The 22,413-nt window shown below is 39.8% G+C and overlaps 1 protein-coding gene across 1 annotated transcript; it reads left to right on the forward strand.

The window, feature by feature from the left end:
• Nucleotides 1–9,517: 9,517 nt before the first annotated feature.
• LOC120304533 (GTPase HRas-like) lies at nucleotides 9,518–18,365 on the forward strand. The gene is made up of 5 exons (XM_039335248.1): nucleotides 9,518–9,675; nucleotides 11,500–11,632; nucleotides 12,473–12,651; nucleotides 16,240–16,399; nucleotides 17,066–18,365. The coding sequence occupies exons 2-5, from the start codon at nucleotides 11,522–11,524 to the stop codon at nucleotides 17,174–17,176; spliced, it is 561 nt and encodes a 186-aa protein (XP_039191182.1). The 5' UTR covers nucleotides 9,518–9,675; nucleotides 11,500–11,521; the 3' UTR covers nucleotides 17,177–18,365.
• Nucleotides 18,366–22,413: the final 4,048 nt, after the last annotated feature.

Genomic DNA, 22,413 nt, shown 5'->3' on the forward strand with positions numbered 1-22,413 from the left:
CTCATATATATTATTTACAATTTATTTACGTTAGTAATCATGTCTTTTTATTTCTCTGTTCTAGCCAATCATAACATTTGTTCCATATTTCATAGAATTCCGTTGCCTCCTTGTCTTTTAGTTCTAGCATAAGTTTATTCATTTCCGCGCATTCTAGAATTTTGTATATAATCATATCATTTGTAGGTATGTTTTCATCCTTCCAACACTGGGCATATACTATGCGGGCTGCTGTTAATATATGTACAATGATGTATTGGAGTTGTTTTTCCATCTTTAAATTTATTATACCCAAAAGAAATAGTTCAGGTTTGAGTTCAATTTACACCTTTGTTATCTCCTGTATCCAGTTCCTTATCCGGACGGACATTTACACTTTTAATGGCTCATTGGAGGCCTAATGCCTCTTTTTTGTACTATTTATTTATTGTTCATTTATGTGCCGCCCATCTTACTTTGAAAATAACTTTTTTCTCCTAATAACAATTAAGAAAACACTAATACTAATTCTCCTAAATAATCAACAGGCCAAAACTTTCAGCCATTTCCATTCCCTTGATATTGTCATCAGGTCCATGAGGCCCTTGGAAGGAGCTGAAAATACAGGTAGTCCTCCACTTACAACAGTTTGTTTAGTGACCATTCAAAGCTACAATGAGACCGAAAAAAGTTTTTCGCACTTGCCACCGTTGCAGCACCCCATGGTCATATGATCAAAATTCAGATGCTGGGCAACTGACTCATGTTTATGACAGCTGCAGTGTGTCCTGGGGTCATGTGACCACCATTTTGTGACCTTCTGACAAGCAAAGTCAATGGAGAAACCAGATTCATTTAACAACCATGTTACTAACTTAACAATGTGCAGGGATTCGCTTAACAAATGTGGCAAACGAGGTCGTAAAATGGGGCAAAATTCACTTCACACATGTCTCGTTTAGCAACAGAAATTTTGGGCTCAATAAGCCCTTGATTTCGTAGGTCAGGGAGGAGGATTGTGTATTAAAGCAGAGGTCTCCAACCTTTCCGGAGCTCAAGGACCGGAGGGAAGGAGAGCAGCTTTAAAATTGACGTATGTGCACGTGCGCACATGCATGGGGCCACACACACTGGCATGGCACTAGCAGCCCCATTTGCGCATGTTGCATGCGCTGGTATCATGCGCATGTGCAAATGGCCACACACACCCCACGGTGGCTAGCAGCCCATTCATGCATGCTCAAATGGGCCGTGCAAGACGCCTGGGCTAGCGGCACATGCACAAACCAGCTGTGGAGACCTGCCCTGCACTAGCATTCCCATTCGCACCCGCATACATGTGCAAACAGGGCCGCAGGCACTAGCATGAGTGGGGAGGGAAATGCATGCCCACATGTATGCACACCGGCCAGCAGTTTCCGCAGCCTGCTGGCCAAGAGCACAGGACCCAGTTCTGAGCTGCGGACCATAGGTTGGGGACCCCTGTATTAAAGCATAACATCCCTGAAATCCAAATGGGATTTTACTCATTTATATTTTACTTACTTTGTACCTTGTTTGTTATTCAGTTACTAAGTTGTGTCCAACTCTTCGGGACCCCATGGACCATAGCAAGCCAAACCCTCCTGTCCTCCACTGTCTCCACAGTCTGCCCAACTTTAGGCCTACTGCGTCAATGACCCTCTCTAACCACTATCATTTTCTGCCGCCTCCTTCTCCTTTTGGCTTCCATCTTTCCCAGCATCAGGTTCTTCTCCGATGAGTCATCTCTTCTCATCCAGTGGCCAAAGTATTTGAGTATTTTACAAATGTATATTTTGCATATTTTGCTCGTTTTGTAAAATGGGGATTGATTTTTACAAATGCATTAAAATGAGGAGATTTTATGAAACATGTAGTACAGTCAATCTTCAAATTACGACCACAACTGAGCCCCAAATTTCTGTTGTTAAGCAAGAGAGCTGCTCAGTGAATTTTGTCCCATTTTACGATCTTTCTTGTCACCGTTGTAAAGGAATCACTGTAGTTGTTAAGTTAGTAACACGGTTGCTAAGTGAAACTGGCTTCCCCATTGATTTTGCTTGTGAGAAGGTTGCTAAGGGTGATCACATGACTCTGGGACACTGCAACCATCATAAGTACATGCCAGTTGCCAAGTGTCCAAATTTTAATCACATGGACACAGGGATGCTGCAATAGTCATAAGAGTGAAAAGGGTCATAAGTCACTTTTTTCAGTGTCATTGTAACTACAAATGGTCACTAAATGAACTGTTGTAAATCGAGGCCCAAAATCACCTGAGAGCTTCTATGAATAAAAGTGGATTTGAATCTGGATCTCCTCATTCCTAATCCAACACTGCTAGGACCCATTTTGGAAATAAAGAGCAATTGGCTCTTTTATATGACAGCTTTCCGTTAAATTTGCTTATACTGTAATCTAAAGAAGGTAGGGGGCAATCATCAGAACTTTGAATTTGGGTTGTAAGTGCCTTTGGGGAGGCAGTCATAACTTTGAACAGTTGAATAGAATAGAATAACAGAGCTGGAAGGGACCTTGGAGACCTTCTACTCCAATGGCTGTCCAGTCTCTTCTTAAAAACTTCCAGCGTTGGAGCATTCACAATGTCTGGAGGCAGGTTGTTCCATTGATTAATTTTTTTTACTGTCAAGAAATTTCTCCTTAGTTCTAGGTTGCTTCTCTCCTTGATTAGTTTCCATCCGTTGCTTCTTATCCTGCCTTCAGGCGCTTTGGAGAATAGCTTGACTCCCTCTTCTTTGTGGCAGCCCCTGAGATATTGGAACACAGCTATCATGTCATCCCTTTTCATTAAACTAGACATACCTAATTCCAGCAACCGTTCTTTATATGTTTTAGTCTCCAGTCCCTTGATCATCTTTGTTGCTCTTCTCTGCACTCTTTCGAGAAACTCAACATCTTTTTTACATATCTGTCTTTGTCTATCAAAAAGACAAATAAAAAATAATTTGAGGCTTATTTTAGATACACTGGAATACTATGAAATGCATTCAGAAAAACAAACGGCTTTAATTTTCCTAGAGTCTACACGCTCATTTGATAATGTAAATTGGCAATTTATGATACAACAATTAAACTGTATGGATTTTGGAGAAAAGTTTATCAAAACTATTAAGACAATATATGATAAACAAACAACAAAAATAATTGTCAATGGAGACTATACATAGAACTTTAATATAAAGAAAGGTACAAGACAAGGATGCCCACTGTCCCCATTGTTATTCATACTAACGTTGGAAGTTCTCAATAGGAACATCAGACAAGATTCAGAAATTAAAGGAATGGAAATAAAAGACGAAAGTTATAAACTACAAGCATTTGCAGACAACTTAGTATCTATTGTAGAAGAACCTTTGGCTACAACGTCCAAATTATTAAAGATAGAAGAATTTGGAGAAATAGCAGGATTGAAAATAAATAGAGAAAAAAACCAAAGTTATAGTTAAAAAACTTACAGACAAGCAAAAAACACAACTGTCAGAAAAAAATAGACTTACAAATAGTTAAGAAAATGAAATATTTCGGAATATATTTAACAGCAAGATGTGCAATGATAAAAGAAGATAACTTAAGGTGACCAACTTTTTTACAACAAAAAGGAGGACACGAATAAATTTAAGAAAAAAATATCGTAAATAAAAGAAACATTGTATTTATTGCAACAATAATACAGAATACACTATAATATGATAAATGCATAATAAAAAACATTTGTAACAATAACATTTTATATTGTAATTATGCTTACATGCCTATTAATTATTTAAATGAGTACTTTTCCATTGAATGAATATTTTTTGTCAATGTATCATCTTCTAACAATATATTGGAAATATCTGAACAAGAAATATCCTTCATATTGAATTTTATGGCAAGTGCTGCAGCTAGAGTATCAATATTCAATCTCGATTTTTCACTTGTCCAAAAATCTACATGGCTGGACTGTGCGGGGGTGGGCAGCGGAGGCAGGTGTTATGAGCCAGGCGCTCCAGGATGGCCATGTAGATGCGCAGGGTGAGGTGGTGGCAGCGCAGCTCAGCACTGCGTAGACCACCAGCTGGCACAGCCCATGGAAGGTCAACTGCCCGCCGCGCCCCCACCCACAGCCGCCCCGCCAGCACTGCTGCCCTGCTGTGGAGAGCCAGCCCTATGGCTCGCAAAGCACCAGCCGCGCCAGCTCTGGCCCTGCAGCCGCCCCCCAGCACCACCATCCACCCTGTGCATCCCGGTAGAGCCAGCCCCGCGGCTTGCAAAGCACCAGCCGCACCGGCTCTGGCCCTGCAGCCGCCCCCCCCCAGCCACCCCCCAGCACCACCGCCCCCCCAGTCGCTCCCAGCACCACCGCCCCCCCGCCCATTCCCGTAGAGCTGGCCCAGCGGCTTGCAAAGCACCAGCCGCGCCGGCTCTGGTCCTGCAGCCACCCCCCCCAGCCGCCCCCCAGCACCACCGCCTACCCTGTGTATCCCCACGTAGAACCGAACAGGGAAGATCAAGTGAAACTTACCGCTCCAATCTCCTCCAGCTATCTTTGAAACTAAGAAGTAGGAGATCGTGTAGTTGGGTAGCAGTGAGGGGTGCAAGTTCCTGCAACTTGCACGTGCAAAGTTTGCCGCCCGGGTGTTTTGGCGCGCTCAGCAGCAATTCCTATTGGCTTTCGAAAGCCAATAGGGGGAGTAGATGCAAAACTTGAAAAAAAATAAAAAAGGTCCCAGAACGCCTTCTGAGCGTTCTATGAGGAAACAAAAGCCCTGCAGATTAGTCGTCAAAAAGAGGACATTTAGGAGGACATTTTCGAGAGAGGACAGAACTCACAAAAGGAGGACTGTCCTCCCAAAAGGAGGAGCTATATGGAAAAGGAGGACATTTAGGAGGACACTTTTCAAGGGAGGACAGAACTCAAAAAAGGAGGACTGTCCTTCCAAAAGGAGGATGGTTGGTCACTTTATATGATAACTACATAAAATTACTAAGTCAAATAAAAATAGACTTGGAAAAATGGAAAAACCTACAATTATCATTACTAGGAAGAATAGCTACTGTGAAAATGAATATTTTACCAAAACTTCTTTTTTTATTTCAAACAATACCTGTAAAAATAGAAAAAAAGTTTTTTGATGATTTGAATAGATCGATCTTGAAATTTATTTGGCAAGGATGGAAAGCCAGAATTAAACTGAAAATGTTACAAGAAACCAAAGAAAATGGAAGGTTTGGTTTACCAAACTGGGTCCTATTCTACCAAGCATGTGCTCTAATATGGCTAAAAGAATGGATAACTCTCAGAAACAAAAGATTGTTATATTTAGAAGGACATGACCTGCAACTTGGGTGGCATGCATTTTTATGGCATGAAAAGAATAAAACCCATAGATATTCCCAAAACCATTATATAAGAGTTGCATTACTATCTGTATGGGAAAAGATAAAACCTAAAATTTACATAAAAATCCCAGAATGGCTATCAATGATGGAAGCTTTTGCTCACCCAAATCTAGTTAAATTTGAAAAAATCTTAACATATAAGGATATTTTGAATACAGATGGGAAATTAAAATCTAAACAAGATCTAGAAGACGAGGGCATTGACTTAACATGGTGGCCCCGTTTGCAAATGCAATCGAAGTATGACAAAGATGTTAAAACGTATGGTTTTTACAAAGACCAGACAATGTTTGATAGGTTTTGATGACTTCTGATGAAAAAATGATTTAAAAAGTTGTATAACCTTTTATTGAGTTTAAAAATGAAAAATGAACAAGTGAAAGAAATAATGATTATATGGGCAAATTTGTTTGGATATAACATAAAATTAGAAAAATGGCAAAATCTTTGGGAAAGAAATTATAAGCTGACAATGGCTACTTAGTATAAAGAAAACTTATATAAAATATTTTATAGATTGTATTTTCCACCTGATGGATTAGCAAATGTTTAAAAATATGTCTAGTAAATGTTGAAAATGCAATCAAAATCCCAGTACATAGTATCACTTATGGTGGACATGTGTTAAAGCAAAAAAAATTTGGACCAAAATATATACTTGGTTAGAAAAGATTTTAAACCTGAACTTTTTTTACTAAGCATAATGCCAGAAAAATTTGATAAACAAAATGTATATTTAACATTATATGTACTAACAGCAGCAAGGATTGCATTTGTGCAGCACTAAAAAAAATGAGATAACACCATTGGAGGAAGTGCTAATTAAGAAAATACTGGACTGTGTGGAAATGGATAGTCTCACATTGAGAATTAAAGAAAAAGAAGATACAGAATACTTTCAAACATGGAACTTATTTCATCAATGGCTAGAAAAATGAGATAGAGAGTAAGAACTTAACTTTTATGACTAAGCAAAAATTAACCCAGACAACACGTTGTTCATTAAGCACAAATGAATTGTAATGACAGAAAATTAATAAAATACTTTAAAAAAACAAACATCTTTTTTTACATAGTGGTGACCAGAACTGGATGTAGTCTTCCAAGTGTGGCCTTACCAAGGCATTATAATTAAAGCAACTGATACTTAGTCAAGGACAAGTATACTTGTACCATGCTGGAATCTCAGCTACCTATAAAGTAAATCATCAACCAAATAGGAAGAAACAACCAATGAGACAAAGGAAGCTAGAATTCCCAAATACACATAATAATACACAAAGACCTTACAGGCAGTGCTCATTTAATGATTGCCAGACACTGTATGATGGTAATAAAAAAGTAAATTGGGACCAATGCCTGCATTTACTACTTTTGCAGCATCCCTATAATGTGTTCGCCATTACAGTGAGTTAGTATACATTGTTCTGGGTGTCATTTTTTTTTCCCCCTTTCCCCCTGCAGATTGCCTAAACTATCTCTTCCTAAGCTGATTTTCTCTGCAGTGCAGCACCACCAAAAGTGCTAAGGGCAAGTTAAACTCAGCTCCGTGACCTTAATTACTACAGTTCAGTGATTCTTGGAACCAGCATGCTGGCTGTGGAATTCTGGGAGTTGAAGTCCACATATCTTAAAAATTCCCAAATTTAGGAAATACTATTATAGTTGATTATTATAGAACCCTCCAGGTTCAGCTGCTGCCTGAAATTGACCCTAATCAGTTTCACTCTTTTGTTTGCCTCCTAAACTGCTTGCTCCATTGGGTGTGTATTCCCTAATTATGTGTCTGTTTACTCTCTTGTAATCCTTTTCAATGAATGCACATGTCAACATCAATCCTTTTCTTGCTAATTATTCCTACACCAGGGTGAGCATTCCAAAACATAGGAGAATGGGAGAAAAGGGCTATACTTTGCCATTTTATCCAGCTTCTTCATGAGTTCAGCTTCAGAAATCTTCCCCTCCATTTGATCTTAGCTGGCTATTTGGTGCAGTATCTCTCTGACGCTGTTAAGCAAAAGAAAGTTGTAGGCACAGTCATGTGATTTTCACTTAGCGACTTCACTTAATCAAATTGCCAGAACTAATTGCAGTCACTAAACAAGGACCAACCTACATTTGAAAATAAACAGACCATCCCATGTTGACCCAGGTAGGCCCTATCTGCATGTTCCATGATTCTTCCTAAGTAGAAATCTTTTCCATGCAGCCTATGTAGATTCTACTGACTTCCTGGAATGTTTTGTACCATAAAACACTGTGCTACCACACACAACGACCACGCTGCTTGGAACACTGAGAATCCTAGGTCCAGTACATCCGGAAGGTACTGTGTTGAAGAAACTGTTCTGAGCTTTATTTCTCCTCAGACTGCTTTTCACAGCATTTTGTTACATCTCTTCAGTTGTTGGCTTTAGCAGAAAGACTTGTTTTGAAGCCCAAGTGGGTCCTCTTTCGTAATAGCTCAATTAGAGCTCCTATGTCACCTATCACAGAAATATCTTTTTCTCCCCTCCATGTTTTTCAGCCTTGGTGAAGAGCTTTCGGGAAAGAGTCAGGTTCAAGTTAAGAACTCAGAATGCTATGGGAAGGTACCAAATAGGTCAGAGCTGCTTTGTTGGATATTAATAAACTCTCAAAGGTTGAAAGAGGCTCTCAAAGGCCTCTTGTAAGGTGCAAAAAGCATATTTGCACATCCACTGTTCATTACATATTGTAATGTTCCATGATTTTCAGAGACTGCAAACCAGAAATCTTTGAGCTACAATAGCTATATCCATGAGCTCAAAAAGGAGTCCCCTCTCTTCAGAGTTATAGTTTTGTCGAGAATAAGAAGATGACCCTGATGGGAATATGTAGGAACCATTACCTAGGCAAAAGAGGCTGAAGCATTTTTTTTAAAGTCCAGAACTACAAGAAAACATTCAGAAGTGGTTCAGGCAGACACTTTCCCAATTCACTGAGAATGAGGAGTCACAATGAAAATGAAACTTGTAATACTGAGGTCAGTCCCATCAGGTAGACTAAACCAACAAAACAGGAAGGCCAAAATACTTTCAGATTGGGTGTAGTAGCACAATTGTAAGTGCTCAGTGCAAACCTATTTTGTATAAGGTGGCAGATAACATTTTGCTGGGCATACTAAGTGTCTCAGCATACGTGCAAGTTTGGGTCCCAATTGCCTGCAGATAGGAGTATGTAGCCCAAAACTCCTATCCCTCAGCTCATCCTTTAGGATAACGTTCTTCAATTTGATAATTTCCAGATACCAGTGATGATTAAGGAATGATAGAATTATTGCCTAAAAACATCCATACCAAAGCCTGTTCTGAGATAGAATTTTTATTATTAAATGTTCATCCCACTGAATCCTTCCAGCTTCAGAGCAGCTTAAAAAATCCAAGAAAACTCATTACCTCCCCCCCCAACACAATACACAATATAACATAACCTTCGCCGTTATAGATGGGGAAGCAGTGTCTTCTCTAAGGAGTTTTTTAAATTAATTTCCACGTGGGCAAAGGCTCCTTAGAATAGATGAACGAAACAATGGAATACCCTCCAATGAAATAAATTCCGTAGCTGATCAAACACAGCTAAGGGCAAACAATAGAACGGTTCTCCCAAAGATGCTTTTTTCAAGAGGCAACTGGATTTTCTTGGTTTTCTTTGAATTTGTTTTTCTTTGAATAGACCTGCTGCTTTATAGGGCCATGTAAACCCGATACCGCCTAGGCTTTTAGAAGATGTAAACTGGGAGTGACCATAATTTTCCCGGTTAGTGCAGGTAGACTACTCTTCACACAGAAGCTCCATTCAGCTACCGCTATCGCATTCGCCGCTTTTAACTTCCACCGCTGGCTCATTTGCTAGTACCATAGTGGAGGGGGAAGGAACGACTGGAAAGAGGGTCTTCTTTTTAGACTCTTCCCCCTTCGCCGCGTTCGCACCACTTCCTGCTGACGCTCTTGCTTTCTCTTCTCAGGTCCCCGCCCTTGCCATTTCAGCAGCTCCTCTAGCCTGATCCATTTATCTCGTCTCTATGGTATCGGCGTCTCCGATTGGTCGTTCTGGGGCGGTACCTCCAGCCTATTGGTTGGGCGGCCCTGCGTGGCCGGGCGCAGAAGGGAGCTGTCAGGTTACAGAGGGAGGGGTCTTTCATTGCCGGCCTTAGGCCCTGGCCTTGGAGAAAGAGGCCGCCCGACACCGCTAGCCCTCTGTCCCCATGGGGGGTGCCTGAGTGCGGTTCTCCTTCCCCTTTCTACGGGCTGGGTGAGTGCGTATGGCAGGGAGTGGGGTGGGGTGGGGGGGGGGGAAGCACTGATTTAATTGCACGAAGAGTTGCGTTAAGGAATGGAGCGCTGGGATGGTCGGGGACGAAGGGAAAGGGAGGCTGAAGCTTCATTCTGGAGGTGCCGGTGGGGGAGTTTTCCCAAGTCCTTAAAGAGGGCAGCCATTGTAGGGCTGCACCAGGGTGGGGCCCTTGTTTGGGAATCCTGGCAATTGAGATAGACTGGGTTGCTGCGCACGCGGCGGAGGGGAGGCTCTTGCAGTACAGTACCAGCTCGCGGGCCATAAGCTGGCTTTGCTTGGCGGTGCTCGCTTTTGCCCCTCGTAGGGGAAGAAGTCTGCGATTCGGAATGCTGCTAATAAGCTGACTTCGGTGGCCCCTCGCCTTCCTTATGGGAAGTGGCGATTGCACGCCTTGCGTTTTGCAGGTGTGCTGATTCAGCAGGTATAGACTTGTTAATTTGTCAGTGAAGCTACTTTCTTCACAGGAGGAAAGAGACATTTGAAAAATCAGCAGCTTTGGATTCCATTAGTTTTTTTGCCTCTATATTTTCCATGAAATGCAAACCTTTAGGAGCCTTTGGTAATTCCTTTAGTTTCTGTGCCATAACCGAACATAAAAACATGCAAATGGGCAGGTGGACCAAGGCAGTCATAGAATGGATCCCACTCGATAAAAAGCATCCATGAAAGAGACCTAAAACAAGATGGATTGATGACATCAGCAAGTATTGTGGGTCCAATTGCAAAAGAAAGCTCAGGACCATATTGGTTGGAAACGTGGAAGAGACCTTGATCCTGCAGTGGATAGACAATGACTAAAAGGATGATGATGACCCGAACATAACTGTCATTATTTTATTTCCCTTCTCTCTCTTAAGCCTTGAAAGGGACTTCCATGCTAATCAATCTATTAAACATACCCTTAAAGGTACTGTGTAAAGAAATAGTAAGAACCCATGGAACTATACCCCATCTTATTTTGCTTTTTACTACCTGTGAGCAAATGTATATATGTATTTTGCAGGGAGATGCACACAGGCTGCCATGTGATGCATCCACTCCAAAATTGTTGGAAGTGTTTCTGTTTAACACAGACAGGAACAGGAAAGTGAGCATGTGTCAAAAATACATACTATAGTCAGCAAGATACAGATGGGTAAGTGTACAGGACCAGCCAGTAGCAGGTACAAACAAAATTATGGTGGCACAGATAAAGGAATAGAGGTAGAAGAGACAGAAGTTACAGAAATTGTGTTGAAAAAGGGACACCAAAGAAATGGCCACACCCTCAAAGGAAAACCAAGAGACAAAGGAAATGGGACGGGTAATTATACCAGCCAGAAAGTGAAAGAAATCCTCCCAGAATAAGAATTTTGGAGATAACAGAATTGGTAGTGGAAGGTTAGGCTTCCCTCTTTCCAATCAGTTTTGGAAGAGATTCCTGTTTCCATAAGAGATTGGTAGAAATCCTGGTGTCTTGAGCTTTCTTTCTTCTTTCTAAGTTAAATGACAAGAAACCCCTTTATGATGATGTTATCCATTCAGTCATGTCCGACTCCTGGCGATTCTATGGACCACGTCTCTTCACATCTTCTGATCTTGTACTACTATTGTCTGATTCAAACAACAGCAAACTCTGTCTGCTTACCCTAGCGAAAGCCATTGATTCTCAGAAAGAAATAGCAGCAAATATTCAGAAATTATTGTCCAAATGTGACTTTTAAGATCACATGAATACTGAGAAAAAAATGAATTTACTGTAGTGTCTTCTGTAGGTTTTAATTTTCTTTTCTTTTTCTTTAGTTTATTCTGGAGCCCAGCAGAAATGACGGAATATAAGCTGGTAGTTGTGGGTGCTGGTGGCGTTGGAAAGAGTGCATTAACCATACAGTTAATCCAGAATCATTTTGTGGATGAATATGATCCCACTATAGAGGTAAATAATCACTGCAGTATTGGCACTGACCTTTGAATTGCCCAGTGTCCGCATTCTCTTATTCTGTCTTGTTCAAAGAGTTCATTGCTCTTTGATTTTGCCATCTGTCCCATTGTCCTTCCTAGGTTTCTTAAAACACAAAATATACATTTACTGATTGTGAATGTCTAACTCCTGCTGCATCCTTTTTTAATGAGCTACATATATTTTAATACAAGATAGTACAGTTCAAAGTTGCTCGGTACTTTATCTGGCTGCTTTTATTGATATATATATATATATAGTGGTATATCTATCACACACACACATATATCTATAGTGTTTAAGTGTTTAAGCTTTTAACTGTACACCATCTAGCTCACTCAGAATGATATGGATGATATCTAAATTTAACCAATAAAGAAAGCTTCTTTCCCTCTTTTTTTGGGGGGGGGAACCATTGCTCTCCTCCCCTACAATTGCTCATTTCCTTAGTCCCTTTGGGAAAGACATATACTCTGAAGTTAAGATTAACATGCTCAATAGGCTTAATAGTTTAACCCCCCCCCCCCCAAAAAAAAACTAAAAGCTTAGAGAAAAGCCACAAATCTTGGTTAGGGTTAGGTATAAATTCTGACTAGCAAAAGGATGCTCATCACTTCATCAAACTGCTACAATCTTTTTCGCTTCTTCAAGACTGACTCCTTTTTTCCCCCTGGTAACTGGAGATCTTTATGTACCGTAATGTTGTGACAAAGTATTGCCTTGTTTCTGCCTTTTGTTTTTTCCTTCTCCCATGTCTCTCCTGTGTGGAGAAACATTTACATTTTTCTCTCTGTATGGGTGTGCTTCTGAATTCAGGATTCCTACCGGAAGCAGGTGGTGATCGATGGAGAGACATGCCTTTTAGATATCCTGGACACAGCTGGGCAGGAAGAGTACAGTGCCATGCGTGATCAGTACATGAGGACAGGAGAAGGCTTCCTGTGTGTCTTTGCTATCAACAATACAAAGTCTTTTGAAGATGTTCACCACTATAGGTAAGAGGACAAGTAAAGTTCTGTGGTCCATCAGTCAGCATCTATTCTTTTTTTGTTAGCTTCTCTCCAGTAGCAATGATGGCAAGAGCATCCAAAACCTCTCTAATACTGAAAATATGATGGAACTTTAAGACTGGAAACCTCTTATAGATTTTTTTTTACTAAGAATGGGGGGGGGGAAATTAATTGGTAATATTGCTGATTAAAAAAGAATGACTAAGGGAAGAATTGCATTATGGTATAACTTTAAAGAGGGCAGAGATGATACATTTGTAACTGCCAAAAAGATTAGAAATTGCTGCTTCATGTAGCTTTTTTCCCCATTTGTACTGTTCCCATTTTTTCTTCATCTTACTTTATACCAGCGGTTCTCAACCTTTTGGGGGTCGAACGATGCTTTCACAGGGGTCGCCTAAGACCATCGGAAAAATACATATTTCTGATGGTCTTAGGAACCGAGAACCGCTCCTCTATCCGTCTCCAGGCGAGGGGAGCAGGAGGCGGAGGAAAGCCCAAGCAGGGAAGGATCTGGCCTGGCGAGGGTGGAGCCGCATTCAGTTGCTGCTTCTGGAGCTCAGATGCTGGCCCGGCTCTGGCGTGCTTCAGGGTAGAGGTTGTCTTCTGTGTTGCCACCAGGAGCCTCAGCTGGCTAAAGCGCCTTTCAGAGAAAGAGCCCTGCTTTCCCCTGCAGGGTTACCCAGCCAGCAGCGTCCTACTCTCGGTCGTTTCAGGGAGGAGGGAGAGGAAGAAGAAGAAGAAGGCATCCACCCGGCAGGCTGCTACTTTTGCCTCCTCTCAACGGAGAAGTGCTTTGAGGCAGATGGCAGGTTATAAAACTGACACTTGACTCAAAGGGGAGATGGGCGGGCTTATGAAGCCACTGCTCCTCTGTGGGCGGATGGATAGCTGGGCAGCTAGGAAAGTTCCCCAACTCTTCTGCTGTGGAGGAAGAAAACCAAGCTTCGAGATCTCGCGAGCAGGCGCGCATACATGACTGAGCTTGCAAGAAGCCCGGCGTTGAGGTGGGCGGTTTATAAAAGGAAGGAGCAGTCTCCTCATGCTCCGGAGTGGGGGAGGGATGGTGGTATGTCCTTTCGCTTCCCAGAAAAAGCTGCTTGGGACATCTCCATTGCTAAAAGATAATGCCCTTCCTTTCCTATGATGTTGAAGGTGTCCTACGTTAGGAAAAAACAAAACACAATCCCCATGCAAAAACAGTCCACCCGTGATAATGCAAAACCTAATGAAGAGCGTAGCTGTTTTTATTACTCTTATCACAACTCTGAGAAGTAAGTTGGTGGCAGTTGCTACATAGGAGTTAACTGAGCTCCCAGATAACCCATCCTCACACAATTGGAAGTTTGCATTAGATCCCCTAAATTCCCAGTGATAGATCACACTAATGATAAATATGGGAGCTTTGTTCCTACATGTGGCAGGCATAAAAGTATAGTAGCTTTTTCCTCTCTTCCCACGGCAGCTGATTCCCCCCCCCCTTATCTTCTCCTCCTCTGAGATCCCTGCAGCCCTCCTTAAGACAGCACATACTTTTTGATTCCTGCTGCTCGATCCCTCCTCCCTCCCCCCCTTGATGGCTTCCTACTTGTGGGATGCAGGGGAAGGGAGCACCATTTCATTACAGGTGGGAGAAGGAAAACTGGTCAAGGCAGTGAAAAGGGATCAAAGGAGGGGGCTTTGGATATAAAAGCTGCTTTGGGTGGATGTTTTGGTCTGCAGCATGTGTTTCCCTTTCCCCTCTTGCCTGCCTTTTCTGTTTCCTAGTGTGCCTCTGGAAAGCCGGGAAGGGGGGGGGGTCAAAATGAATCTGTTCCTAGTGTGGAATCAAAATGCTCCAAGGGGCCTTTTCTTGCAGTTGCTGCAATAATACCCCCCATTCTTCCTGCCCTGGCTGCTGCACCAAAAGCAGTTGATTATTGCTCAGTGGAACCAGCAGTGGGGTGGGAGGAAGGAATGGATTTCCCTTCTGCTGCCTCTGCCTCAGTGGACAAGACCTCCTTCCAAAAATCTCTATGATTCTGGCAGGCACAGCTTCAGAATTGAGCTATGCTGGCTCAGGAATTCTGGGAGTTGAAGTCCACGAGTCATAAAAGAGCCAAGGTTTCCCTTCAGCCTTCTTCAGAGAGAGAAGCTCTGAAGGTCATTAGGATCCATTGTCCTGGAAGGAGAGTGGTCCTCTTCCACACCCTCAGTGAATTTCAGCTGGAGGTATTAAAACAGGCAGTGGCTTAGGCTGAAGAGGCAAATTGTGTGGGCCATATCACACACATGGACAACAAATGTCTACAAGTTTAGCTCCCCTTGAGTATCACCTCAACTAATCCTTATTTTCTCCCACCCCATAAGCACTCCCCCCCCCCATACACAATCATATTAATTTTTCACAGGTCATGCTTAACCTCATCAGGCAACTTCAAGGGCTCATTTAAAGAAAAGGTCAGGTCTCCCTTCAGAGCCATAGGTGGAGCACCCATGCTTCAAGACAAAATTTCATTTATTTGTAATTAGAAATAAATATTTCACAATATATAATTACATATTGTTTTTGTGATTAATCACTATGCTTTAATTATGTTCAGTTTGTAACAATGAAAATACACCCTGCATATCAGGTATTTACATTACGATTCATAACAGTAGCAAAATTACAGTTATGAAGTAGCAACGGAAATAATTTTATGGTTGGGGGTCACCACAACATGTGGAACTGTATTAAAGGGTCGCAGCATTAGGAAGGTTGAGAACCACTGCTTTATATCATTTCATGCTTTTTTATTTTTATGAAAACCTTTAATAAAAATCATATGAAAATATGAAATTTCATTTTGTATGTCATGCAAACATCCATTTAAAGTGTCTCTTCCAAAACAAAAAAAAACAGAATTTCTCCAGAAAACTAAATGAGCAGCAAGCCAACTCCAAATTCAAATGGAATGGGAGAGAGAGAGAGAGAGAGAGAGAGAGAGAGAGAGAGAGAGAGAGAGAGAGAGAGAGAGAGAGAGAATGAGAATATGCAAGTAGAGTAGAAAAGACTAAAATAGAATAGTTCATTGGCCAAGTATTATGTATAAGGGAAATATGGTTACTTTATATTTTTTATTTCAGTTTTGAAAATCTCAGCCTTTTCTTTAAAGCCAGATACTTGCATTTATAATTGCATATATAAACACTTTATTGATAAGAACTGTTCTGTGATCTGACAAAGATATTTTTTGCTCAAAATAACTTAGCTGGGTTTTTGTTTTTTTGGTGGGATGGGATTTAAAGCAGCAAAGGGTTTAAAAGAGAAAAGTATTCAGGACCTCCCACCCCATGCTATCATTCCTCCATTCAGACTCATGGTTTTGATTACTAAAGCACCAAAACTGAGGGAAAGGGAATTGTATTTCTAATGTATATTGCATGTAATCTGGATTTCAGTCCATCTATTTTAAATAGAAGAGAACACATAGGGCAAAGTGAAGTACTGGAATATATTTCATTCAAATCTAGGAAACTCAGGATTGACTTTAGGAACTGTTGATTTATTCAGAAGCACCTTGTTCACATTTCCCTCTTATGTAACTCCAGAGAACAGATCAATCGTGTGAAGGATTCTGATGATGTTCCCATGGTCCTCGTTGGCAATAAGTGTGACCTGCCTTCTCGAACAGTGGATACTAAACAAGCTCAGGAGCTTGCAAGAAGCTATGGAATCCCCTTTGTAGAGACTTCGGCCAAAACCAGACAGGTGTGGTATTGTGCAAGTAGGATAAACTGCTATATTTCAGTGATTTCACAGCCTCATTATTTATGTTAATCACCAAGTAGCCAAATATCAATTGCTTTGCTTTACAGTAGCTAATACTGAAGCAGTGGGATTCACACTAGAAGCCAGTATCCTATGGTTATACCTAAGAGGGTAGAAATAAAATTCATATAAAATTACCCTTGTAATGATTTATGTCAATCTTCTCATTTCATGTGCATCTTACTGAGAGATGTTTATCAACATATTGTTTTGCTACTACACATTCCCTATTTGAGAAAGGTTTCTGAATATAGATAATAAATTGTATCTTAGGTTATTCACTACTAAATAAATTAGTGGGGAGAATAAACAAGGCTACAGTACATAAAAACAATGATTTTTTTTCCCCCATCCAAATAATTCTACCTATAGGTAGCAGCCTAAGAAAAGGTAGCTAGATCCTAGGTATTCTTACTTTGGGATCTTTGTATTGGTTGTTTTTGTTGCCTGAATGTGGGTTTGAAATCCCACTTCATAAAAATTAATGCACCCGAAATAGCTAATATAATTTTAAAAATACTAATAATAGCTAATATAATTTTAAAAGTACTAACAAAGCCTTTTGTTACATCTTTTTCCACTTTTTGTATTTTTATTCATCTAAAGGGAGTGGAAGATGCATTCTATACCCTGGTGCGGGAAATTCGAAAGCACAAAGAAAAGATCAGCAATGGACGCAAGAAGAAATCTTCTAAAAGAAAGTGTATTATCCTCTAAAAGAGAGACATTGTTGCACTGCTGGAAGTGTGGAAAAAAACCTTAGAGTTTGGGTATTTTCCCAGCCTGCAAGATAAATTCTGATGGCCTTGTCCCCTCATCCTTTTCAGCTGGAAGGCAAAGGTGGTGGTGTTCTTAAAATGTCTTTTTTTTTTCGCTACTTTTAAAATTTGGACATCACAACCAATATTAATAACCACATTTGATAGTCTTGTTGCTTCTCTGCAGATTAAAAAAAAATCCTTAGGATAATAAGGATTACTCCATAAAATCATCTGGTGTAACCTGATCCCAGAAACTAAACTGAAGGAACAGCAGGAAGGCAGTGTTTCATCAGAGTATTACCTAGTGGTCTTTCTCATTGTTTGTAGCATTTTCTTTACTTTGGTTCTTTGCAAGATTGAAGAAAAAATCAAATAGATATGATGTCACCTTTTTTGCTACCTGGAGAACAAATAAGACTGTTTGAAGGTGACAAGAAATACCAACTGCAAGAATGTGGAAAGTGAAACTCTGACTGTTTCAGCCCTCCGTATTAAAATAGATGGTGCTCAGCTTTTCTGGATGGTTAAGTCCAATATTTAATTTTTTGTCTCTTCCTAATTTTCATTTGACTTGTTTTGTGTAATTTCTGATCAAAATTTCTTGTGCTCTCTAAACTGAACCAGGAATGATGATATATCAACAATGTGAAAGAGAAGTAGGACTATTTGGGTAATATAAGAAACTTTCTTTCCAAATGTAGTGAAATATGATTGTTGTTTGAAAATTAACTCTGAAGATGATTGAATGCTGGCACTGTGAAACATCCTAAATATAATCTATCGCTCTTGTTCCCCTTAATTAATAGGTATTCATGTTTTGGGGAATATGGTAATGTTTACACATCTTAGAAAACAGAAAAGAGGAATACGATCAGAGATCTCTTATCACTTTGTCCCTTTTAATCATCTGAATATTTTGTCTAATCCCGGGGAGTAGGAAGTGTAGGTACTTGGCAGTGAGAAAACAGAAGAAATATGAATTATCATTCTGTTAGTGTTTTAAAATATCAGTTATTGTCCTTTTGTATATTTAACTTTTTGTTCTTCCTCCCCTAATTCAAAATCCTTTGTTACCTATGTTCCTAAGGAACTGTACAATAAATACATGCCACCACTTGGAATAAACCTGTGAATAAGCTACCTGATTATGAGGTTCAATATTTTTTTCTTAAGAGAATATCAAATTCAGAAGAATATAATTCTCCTTGAGTTTGCTATTGCTAGTTTCCTTGGTTATACTATTTCCTAGAATGTTTTTTTTTGGAGGGGGGAGGGGGGAGGGGGGATAGTTGTGAAACCTGGAGACTTTTAATGAACTGATTGTTGATTGTCAGTTCAAAAAGGACCTTGCTGCATACTATTTAATTTGGAGAATCTTAACATCAAATTTCACTTTATTTTGAATTTTCAACTTTTAAAAACATGTTAAACATTAATACATCTGATCTTAAAAAACAAAAACCCTGTGAGGTTCTTAAGCATTCTTTATTTTGTAAAAGATGATTCTGATGGTTGCAGGTTGTAGAAGTATAATAATAATAAAGTTGGAAGGGACCTTGGAGGTCATCGAGTCCAATCCCTTGCTCAGGCACGAACTCTATACCATTTCAGACAAATGGCTGTCCAGTCTCTTCTTCAAAACCTCCAATGTTGGAGTATTTACCGCTTCTGGAGGCAGGTTGTTCTCTTGGTTAATTGTTCTAACTGTCAGGAAGTTTCTCCTTAATTCTAAGTTGCTTCTCTCCTTGATCAGTTTCCATTCGTTGCTTCTTGTCCTGTCTTCAGGCGCTTTGGAGAATAGCTTACTCCCTCTTTTTTGTGGCAGCCCCTGAGATATTGGAACACTGCTATCATGTCCCCCCTTGTCCTTCTCTTCATTAAATTAGACATACCCAATTCTAGCAACCATTCCTTATATGCTTTAGCCTCCAGTCCCCTAATCTTTTTTACGTCATGGTGATGTTTAATTCTGTTTCTTGAATTTTTTTTCTCTGCTCCAATAGTTCTGAACTCTTTAATATTTTCAAGACTCACAGTAGCTTTCCATATAATACAGCAATGCACTGTGTGCTCATAATATAGAATCCCATCCAATCATTTTGATTCATTTAGGTATTACATTTCTGTATTTGCTACTTAGTCTTAGATTTGGGCCCGGTGACTTTTTTTTCCCTTTTGATTTAAGATAAATATAACTGAAGATGGCTCCCAAAGGAAAATGAATTTCAGTGTCACTCGCTCACCCACTCAATCATATACACTCATACACAGCTTTTAAATATCCTAATTCCTATTTTAGGGCATAATTGGAGGGGTGGTGTGGTGCTACCTTTTCAAGCATATTTTCTTGAAAATGAACTGATCTATATTTTGTTTAAGCTGCTATAGAAATGATTGTTACTGCTTTCAGTAGAACTCCACTCAGTTTTCTGCTTCATAGATTTTTTTTCCCCCAAATCCCAATTCTTGAAAAACCTGAAGGGAAATTCATAATCATATAGAGGAAAACTAACAAGTATAGCAACTATGAAGTCAACAAGAACAGGAACATTTCTTGACCATTAATATAGTGAAAGAAAATGATAACTGGGAAGTTTGTTCTTAGGTGAATAACGTGAAGTCCAGTAGTGAACATTTGAGGCACTTAAGATTCCTCCAGCCTGGCTGCTATTAAAATGATTTGGATGGGTAGAGTGGAGATATGACAGGAAGTTGTGTTCCATTGTGATTCAATGAAAAGAATAAGCTATCCTATTTTACCCACTTTTTAGTTATCTCCAGCTTTGATAAAGATTCCTTCTACTTCCTCACCCAAGTTATTAGCAAAAATTTTGAAGAGTCCAGAGTTCAGGATTGATATTTACTCAGACTATATTTTAATGCCTTTCTCCATTTTCATGAATCACCATTAATAAATACTCTCTTAGTACAGTTTTCAAAGGTGGGTGGGTTGTATGCTTGACTTCTCAAAGATTCATAGTTATGAGTAAGCTATTTGTCTGCTTCTTGACATTTCTCATAATTTACCTGGGAAACCTATCTGTAGGAGTTGGGGCAAGTACCAATCATGAAAAAAAAAGGTGACATGCTTAATGCACATAGATCAATGTGACTGTCATGCAAAGAATTGATACAGAAACTCTGCAGAGTAATGATGTGGAAGAAACCAAGCTCTTGGAGACTGGCTCCAGGCAGCTCTTAGAAATTGTAGACATTGCAAGATAAAGTCATATGGTCTGTCAAGTCATCTAACAAAAGTTAAAAAGAAATGTGTAAGCCATTCTGAACAAAAATAATACAAAAAAGGCCTTTTAGATTTGCAGAAAGCTTCAGTTTAATCCATGGAAAAACTAAAGCACATCTATATCTAAGAATGGATTCAGAAAGAAGGATGGCAAACCAAAGGTTATTCAAATGAAACCACTTTGGAGAAATGTGGTATCTGAAGGGGTATTTTGCCCAAAGTTGAAATTAAGAAAAGACTGCTCAGTTCACAGAAAGTATTGCCTCTAGAAGTAATGGCTATCAGAAATGCAGCCTTAAAAAACAGGAACTGAACATAACTGGTAAAACTTCAAAGGTTTATACATTAATAAGATGGGATAATGTAACAGAAGAGGTATCTGAATTAAAGGAAGTACTTTGGAATGTATATTTTTCTGAAAGTTGTCAAGACTTTTGTGAGACTAGAGACAAAAGGAATTGAGAAACCAGTAGCCAAACATCTGGGATACATCAAACCATCTGGATTCAACAAATGCAGTTTTCTACAAACAACTTCTACTCTGACAAATACAGTCTGCTTTCTTGCACAACTTAGAAGGAAAGCTTTAGTACTACTTGAAACACATCTTTAAATAAGGATGAGAAAACTGCTATCAACACCAGCAGTTTCAGGTCAGGATGAAGCCTCTGAGGGCCTTTCAACGGAGGAATCAAGATAGGTTTCCTTCAACAGCTAAGGGGAGAGGAGAAGCATGGCTCCCTTAGCACTGTAGATACTGATTTACTTTAAGATGGAGTGGTGGAAAGGATTTCTATTCCAGGGTTCTCCAAAATACTCAATACTGAGCCTCAAAGTTAATGGGACTATCCAAGGAGTGGGTAAAAAGTTAGGGGTCAGTAAATAGCTGTGGGTCAATAAGCGATGGATAAATGGAAAGCCGATTGGGATCAATCTTTTGGGGTCTCTGCAGAGCTCCATGCCAGTGCTTAGTCCTGAAGATAAGGTGGCTAGACACATGACAACATTACCCAGGGTTGGATGATCAGCCACCAGAAACAGTGGCCTTGAATTGTCAAGGCCTGTTATTGTAGTTCATAGAACTATTAAAGTTCTATTAAATTTAATAAATACTATAAAGTATTTAATAATTTATTTTCATATAATAAACCTTCGGGTTCAATGAACGATCAAATTCATGAAGCGGTTTATAAGCTGAACCCTTGATCTATTCAATGGGGGGAGGGGGGAAATCTCCTTAGAGAGGACAGATCATGACCCAGAGGACAGATTATGTTGGAAAACTAAGACTGGGCATTGTTCCAAGAAATAAATAAGCCTACTGAGGGCAAAGATCTAATGAAACATGATGAACAAGCAGTTCCTGATTTGCCATCTGCGTCTGCTGAGCATCTACCAGAATATTATCCATGCTGGATTGACATAAGAAGCATGTAATATTGTAAGCTTAGAATCAATGGTTAGGTGAAGAAAAGTTGAAACGTACAACTTTCTTGCTTGCTGAAATACAATATTTGGAAGATAACAATGGTATTGTAGAACTCTAGCTGAATTATTTGTCAAGGAAACTCATCATCCAGGTACCAGTACCTAGATGCAATCTAGAAAAATTATACTTAAGAGAGTGGTATGGCAAATGAGGTGTTTAAAAGTAACTAGAAGAATCCATGGCAAGAACAATTCCAGAATTTCTGTTGAATCTGCTGTTTCATAATCAATACTGAGTGGGCACACTTCCAAAATAGGAATGAGTGCCTGACAAAGAGTGTGATGACCTTTTATACATCTTTGCATTCTACTTCACATGCACATTTACAACTTTAATTTTTACAACTGTGGAATGTTCTTATCAGTTTCTTTTGCCTCATATAGATATTCACTTCTTTCTAAGTCCCCTCTTTCGGTGTATGTTCTCTCTTGCTTAGACTAACAAAGATTTCTGTGCAAAT

The sequence above is a fragment of the Crotalus tigris genome, unplaced genomic scaffold (assembly GCF_016545835.1).
Source record: "Crotalus tigris isolate CLP2741 ecotype Arizona unplaced genomic scaffold, ASM1654583v1 scf7180000017639.5415321, whole genome shotgun sequence".
NCBI lineage: Eukaryota > Metazoa > Chordata > Lepidosauria > Squamata > Viperidae > Crotalus > Crotalus tigris.